Source organism: Staurois parvus, unplaced genomic scaffold (assembly GCF_062004578.1).
Source record: "Staurois parvus isolate SC_StPar_1 unplaced genomic scaffold, SC_StPar_1.0 ptg000436l, whole genome shotgun sequence".
NCBI classification, from domain to species: Eukaryota; Metazoa; Chordata; class Amphibia; order Anura; family Ranidae; genus Staurois; species Staurois parvus.
The window spans coordinates 7640692-7647500 of record NW_028318232.1 but is presented as its reverse complement, the minus strand read 5'-3'; the positions used below and the strand labels follow the sequence as shown (position 1 = coordinate 7647500).

Genomic DNA, 6809 nt, shown 5'->3' with positions numbered 1-6809 from the left:
ACCAAGGCCAAACATTCCAGGGCATGTAAACTTTTGATCATGGCCATTTGGGTGATTTATGTTATTATGATTTAAAAAGGAGCTAAAACAACAATTTGATAATAAATGGCTTCATATGATCATTATCATTCAATAAAAGAGCATTTTTTGGCATGATCAGTCATATTTTCAATATCAATGCCAAAATTTCTGCCAGGGTATGTAAACTATTGAGCACAACTGTGTGTGTATATATATTATATACATATATATATATATATATATATATACACACACACACATACACATACACACACACACACATACATAAATACACACACACACCTACCTTCATGGCAGGATTCAGAACTGAAATGTTTCTGTTAATAAGGCAGCTTATTTCAAACTGGATAGAGATGAACGCAGGTACGTTTGAAAAACAAATGATAGAGAAAGACGCTGCTGGACGTTTTGAGGTCTCCAAATCTACCAACAAAGCACATTTTCGGGGGTTACAACATAGTGATAATACTAGAGAAAGAGGTAGCAATAGAAATAGGGAGAGAAGAGGATATAAAGGTAGGGGAGGTGGGAGACCCAAAATGACAGGTGGTTTGTATGTGGACGGGAAGGTCATTGGAAAAAGGATTGCCCAAAAGTTAGAGAGGGAGTAAATCCAGGAGACAAAGTGCAAAAATCCACCCATCAAGTACCCAATCAGTTGGTAGCATCAAGGTCCACAATAGGGCTGCCCCAAAGGTAAAAGCTCTCTCACATGTCCAGTTGTCTCCCATACTCAACAGGAACCTGTAATATTTCTAAGGGTAGGAGGATGGAAAATATTATTCGTAATTAAAACAGGTTCAACTCATTCAGTTTTAAAAGGATGAATATTATGTGGGACCACTTATTTTATGTGAACCTTCAATGGGAATTAGTGGAGCAGCTCTTCCAACTTTTAAGACCCCTCCCTTGCCTGTAAGAGGGGACCCTGACAGAAAAGGAAATTAACAGATTTGGCATGAATTTACCATAATCCCTGACTACCCAGATAATCTGTTAGGTAGAGATTTACTTTGTAAAATGCATGTTGTAATGGCAATTGATGAGGATTCATGATTACCCCTTTTTTGGAATTCCCCCAGCTAAATGCTAGCAATGACCAGCTTCATGAAATTACACTAAATGGTTGGTGGCATAAATATAGATTTTTTAATTGACATGGGAGCCAGCCGGTCCAGTTTGAAGGAAAATTATTATGAGGGGGACAAGAGAAGAATGTGAACCTTCAATTGGTATCACTGGGACATGTGCTAAAACCTGGGAAACACCCCTTTTGAGTGTATCAGACCCTTATGGGAAAGGTCCCATAGTGAACCATTCTTTCAAAATCATATTGGGATGCCCTGTGAATTGGTTAGGCAGAGATCTGTTAGGAAACTTCAAAGCCACAATCAGAGTAAGTGAGAAGGGAGGAGTGCACATGGAGTCACCTCACTGTTTTGTGAGCATGGAAGATTTAGACAAAGTGAAGTCTGAGCCAACAGTAAGCTAAATGTAGGGTATATTCCATGTACACCTTACAAGGCCAGACCTAAACCTGGAATTGGTCCAGTATACCAAAAGCAGTATCCTTTGTCACAAGAAAAGATTGATGGTATCATGCCAATATTAGAGAAGCTCCTTTGCAGTGAAGAAAGCTGATGGTACTTACTGTTTAGTGCAAGATCTCAGGGCCATCAATCCTCTCATTATTCCAATTGCACCCATCGTCCCAGATGTGCCCTCTTTGATTACCTCCATTCCACATGATACAGTGTGTTATATTGTGATCAATGTAAGTAATGCATTTTATTCCTTCCCAGTTGACGAAGAAACATAACTACTGTTAAGTTTTACTCTGGCCAACAGTTAACCTGGGCCAGATTGCCCCAAGGCAATGTGGATTCTCCAGCTGTATATTCCATGGCCCTCCGAGAAACCTTAAAGGGTTGGGCACCCCCACCATGGTTCAACGTTGCTCCAGTATGGAGATGACTTATTACTTTGTTCACCCAACAGGGAGGCTTGTAGATAGGACAGTATATCTGTTAAATTTTCTGGGTACAGGAGGGACACAAAGTGGCAAGGCATAAGGTACAATATTGTCAAACTGGTGAACCAGTCGAGGATCCTAACCATTAAGGGTTTGCCCTGCCTGAAAACTAAAAATGAAATGCTCTCCTTCCTTGGTATGGTCAACTATTGTCGCCAATGGATACCTGACTGCTCACAGTATGACAACATACTCAGGAAGCACACTAAAACTGAGGCTTCAGACCTCATTGAGTGGGACCAAGAATCCATTAATGCCTACCAAACCTTGAGGTCCTCACTAGTTTCCTCTCCTGCTCTGGGTTTAGCAAATTACAATGTTGATTTTCATGTGTATGCTCGTGACAATTGTAAAACCATGGCGGCTGTGGTCACTCAGGATCATGAAAGACACGAGGCCAGTAGCCTATTTTTCAAAAGTAGTACCAAATCCAGTACAGGGCATGCCGGCATGTCTGAGAGCCCTGGCCATCTGTGCCATGGCGGTGGAAGACTCAAGGAGTGTGACTCTGGAACATAAAACTATCCTTCACACCACTCATGTACTGCATGTCCTTAGGAACCTCACTACGCAGCACATGACAGCACAAAGGGCAAGTGGTTATTTGGTAATTTTGACAACTGCTAAATTGGAAGTTAAATATGCATGTTCTAACTCAGGTCCCTTAGCTATGTTAAATTGTTTGCAAGGGATAAAAAGGTGAAACTGATAACCCACCAGAGGAACATGATTGTTTTCAGGTAATACATGAGGATACCACTCCCAGAATAGACTTGCAACAAGCACCCATACTGGCAACAAAAATGGTTGATAGACGCAAATGGTCTAATGTCAAAGGGAGGTATAATAGAACTCCCGCATCACAGTGCTCCTCCTATTATAGCACAGTGCCATGGCACAGGACACCGGGGTTGGCAATTAGCGAAATATGAACTAAAGAAAAGATTTGGTATCCCAAATCTTACTAAGCAGACTCAAGAACAAATTGGACGGTGTATTACATGTATTAGAAACAACTTTCCTAAATTCTGGATGGAAAAGGGAGTACCAAATATAATGGATTGGATTAAGAGAGTAGATCAGATATATAAAATGGAGGAATTATACCATTTAGATGAAGATAAAATGGAAGGTTTTCGTGAGAAGTGGAAAAGTGGGAGGGGTTTAGGAAGGTTAAACTAATTGAAAGTATATAGAAAACCCTAAGACTTCAAAAAAGATGAGGACTGGTGCTGAGTAGTAGGGAGGGGGAGGGAAGGGGAAGGAACGGATTGGGAGGGGGGGTGTATTTGTATTTTGGGTGAAAATATTTGAATGTGACATTGAATTTTATATTGGAATGGAATAGAAATGAAAAAATGTAATAAAATATTAATAAACAAAAAAGAAACAACTTTGGAAACCCCAATCAGACTAAACATGATCTAGTGCCATCTAGTGGACCATTTGAGGAACTTCAGATTTATTTTACACACATACCTAATAGTGTGCGAGGTAAGTTTCTGCTGGTGATCGTGGATCCCTTTAGTAGCTGGCCCAAAGCGTTTGTAACAAACAAGGAGGATGCGATGACTGTTGCTAAAATCCTTTGCAAAGAAATCATCCCTCGATGGGGATGTACAGCAAGTATAGACTCAGACAAAGGACCAGCATTTACATCAAACGTTACTCGTCAGGTAGCCAAACGGATGAGCATTGACTGGAAGTTCCACATAACTAACCATCCACAGAGTTCTGATCAGGTAGAATGGGCAAATAGGACTTGAAGGAAAAACTAAGGAAGGCAACAGGTGGGACATTTAAGGGATGGGATTTGTACCTGCCAGCTGTTCTGGCTGAGATGAGGATGACACCTAATAAAGTCACCAAACTTTCCCTTTTTGAAATTCTTATGGGCAGGCCATTCTCCACCCTTGGACAAGAGGTCCTTTGGTAGTTATGCCAGGTGATTTAGAATTAATCTAGGTAAGGAAAGTCCAGGAATTGATTAGGGTGTTGAATGGTGTATATGGTGATGTCTCTCGCTCTCTTATTTCCTCTTCCCACAGATGATCCAACCCACCCGTACAAGCCAGGAGATTGGGTAGTGGTTAAGAAACTTCACAGACACAAGACCGCAGATCCGCTGTATGGGGAATCCACCATAATGAAGGCTGTGACGAGAACCGCAGTTCTGACTGCTGATTCCAACATCTGGATACATGCTTCTAGAGTAAAGCGGATCTCGGAACCACCAAAGAACCAGGAGCAGCAGATGGAACAAAAAAAGGAGACAAACCTATCAACGCCCTCCAATAATCAGGATGCTGCTTCATTCAAGGAAAACCTGGAAGAACTTTCTTTTGATCAGTTGTCTCTCAGGTGATAACTTTTTCAGTGGCTTACTGGGCTAGCCACTGCTACTAACACCCAGAATAATGGCCACCAATCTGTGGCCTCAACAGTAAGACTGTGAATGACACTGAACAAAAAAGGAGCAGAAAAGATCATTGACTGATAATATGTAATTGTTGAAATTTAAGTACAGGTATGCCAAACTCTTGGGATTCGAGAGTTGTTGGGTTTGCAGTATGCTTCACCCTGAAACCATGAACATTCCTTTTTATGCTGCACCAAAAAATGTGACATCAATGTTTATTGGTAATGTGCGCATTATCCTTACAAATGTTACTACAAGGCCTACATTTGAAGTGTTGGGAGTTATGATGGAACCTGAATGGTGTTATCATTTAGGCAACAAATCAAATGAAGGGGAAGAATTTTGTAGTAAGTCTAAACTTAATGTCACTGGGAAAGCACCTGAGGATGGTAACTTTGTACAAGTAAATATCACTAAGAATAGATAGAAAAAATATAAAGAAAACATTACTAACAATGTATACCACAGAAAATATTACAGATTAGGCTGAGTTTTTATTAATTTAGCTTTAGTTGTTAACCCCAACCCAAATGTAAGCCAAGCATGGAAAAAAAAGTCAGTAGCTTTTACTGAAGGAGCCCATGTATGTTGTGGGAAAACTTGTTATCCATGGATCCCCAGGGACAGGAAGGATGGTGTTATTTAGCCATCTTTGTACCAGTAATGGATGTCATGGGAGGGGCACACAGTGATGGTTTACTGACTAGTAGTCATCTCAGATATCCTTTGAAGTGTAGGCATGAGCGGGAACGTTTTAAAACAGGAGACCAAGCCTGGTCATGGTTCCCTTCAAGGACTGGGTAGAGGATAGAATTGATGAAAAGGTTAAACAATTATTCACTTATTATGGATCAGATTATAAATGAAACACAACTAGAAGTGAGTCTTTTGAATGTTGAACTACGGGCATTGAGGAAACAGGTGCTCAAAAATTAAAATGAAAATAGAACAAATGGGTGCAGCATTGACTGGGCTATGTGAATCTACTACTGACTGAGTGTCGTACATGGATACATAACACATCTGCTGAGTATCCAGATTACTATGAAGTAATTGAGAATCATATAGCCCAGGTAAATGCTTTACAAGCTCGAGCTCGATCCATAGCTGAAGATGGCTGGAACCCTTTTAAAGGGTTGGGAAGTTTTGGAGATTTTTTTGGATGGTTGAAGAAAGTAGGCATGATGATTTTGATATGTCTTTTACTAATATTTTTGTTCTGTTGTTGCTAAACTTTACATGTGCATTTTTAACAAGCTTTTAAAGAACCCAGATGCATATTGGAAACAACAACTGGGAAATTTGATGTGTTGTCACTATGTGGCAAAAGGGAGGAGCTGTAAGGAAATATTTATTAACTGGCATCCGTTTTGTTTAATGCCTCCATTTTTAGATGAGTAAACAGTTTGTTTCGGTTTTGAGTTTCGCTTGTAAATCCTCTCTCATTTCCTGAGTCTAGTTTCTATTCTTAGTAAATGGAATTGCCTTATATGGTACTCATCAACCATTTGTGGTTTCTATCTTCTTTGATAAGAGTATAATATTTCATTGGTCATTTTGGCTTAGTAACGCCTGTACTACTCTTGTATAATAGTGCATACACGCATTAAACTTTCAGAGATTTAGCTTTTACACTTCGGTGTCTGGAGCTTTATTTCTCCTGGATCCAGAGGTCAAAAATAACCGAGGACAGCAGTTTGGGCTACAGACAGAAATTGATCCTATCAGGCGCTATCTCAGCGACCCCTTTGGGCAAAAGTCCAGGTGCCAATGGATTTACTCCTAAATTCTGTAAGACCTTCAAAGATGTTCTGTTCTTTCTCAGTTTATGTTACGCATGTTTAACTCCATCTCTGCTTCATCCTCTTTTCCACCGCAAACCTTGAAAGCTCACATCTCACTTCACTTGTCCCTAAGCCAGTTAATGACTTGAGTCTCTGCTCCAGCTATCGTTCTATTGCTCTGATTGTATGGATATTAAGATCTATACCAAAATGATCACCACTCGCCTGCAGCCTTTACTCCCGGATTTAATCCATACAGGGAGGCTCGCGATAACACCTTAAAAACTCTCTTGGTTATAAACCATGCTCAATCTGTTAGTCTTCCTGTTTGCCTCCTATCTATTGATGCCAAGAAGGCATTTGATAGGGTGGGGTGGCCGTTCTTGGCACGCTAACGCTAACTCAAATAGGATTGGGTCCCAGCATGCAGCAGAAGATTCTCACCCTTTATACGTCCCCTACTGCTAGAATTCACCTGAAAGGCCAACGAGTTTCCCTATAAGCAATGGAACCCGGCAGGGTTGTCAATTAT

The 6809-nt window shown here is 40.5% G+C and overlaps 1 protein-coding gene across 1 annotated transcript in view; it reads right to left on the bottom strand.

Moving 5' to 3' along the window:
• Positions 1–328: 328 nt before the first annotated feature.
• CENPM (centromere protein M) overlaps positions 329–6809 on the bottom strand; it is a 52990-nt gene continuing 46509 nt past the window's right edge. Inside the window, exon 4 of the mRNA XM_089687728.1 lies at positions 329–465. Coding sequence (XP_089543854.1) covers positions 381–465 — 85 coding nt within the window. The 3' untranslated portion in view covers positions 329–380. The remainder of the gene's footprint in view (positions 466–6809) is intronic.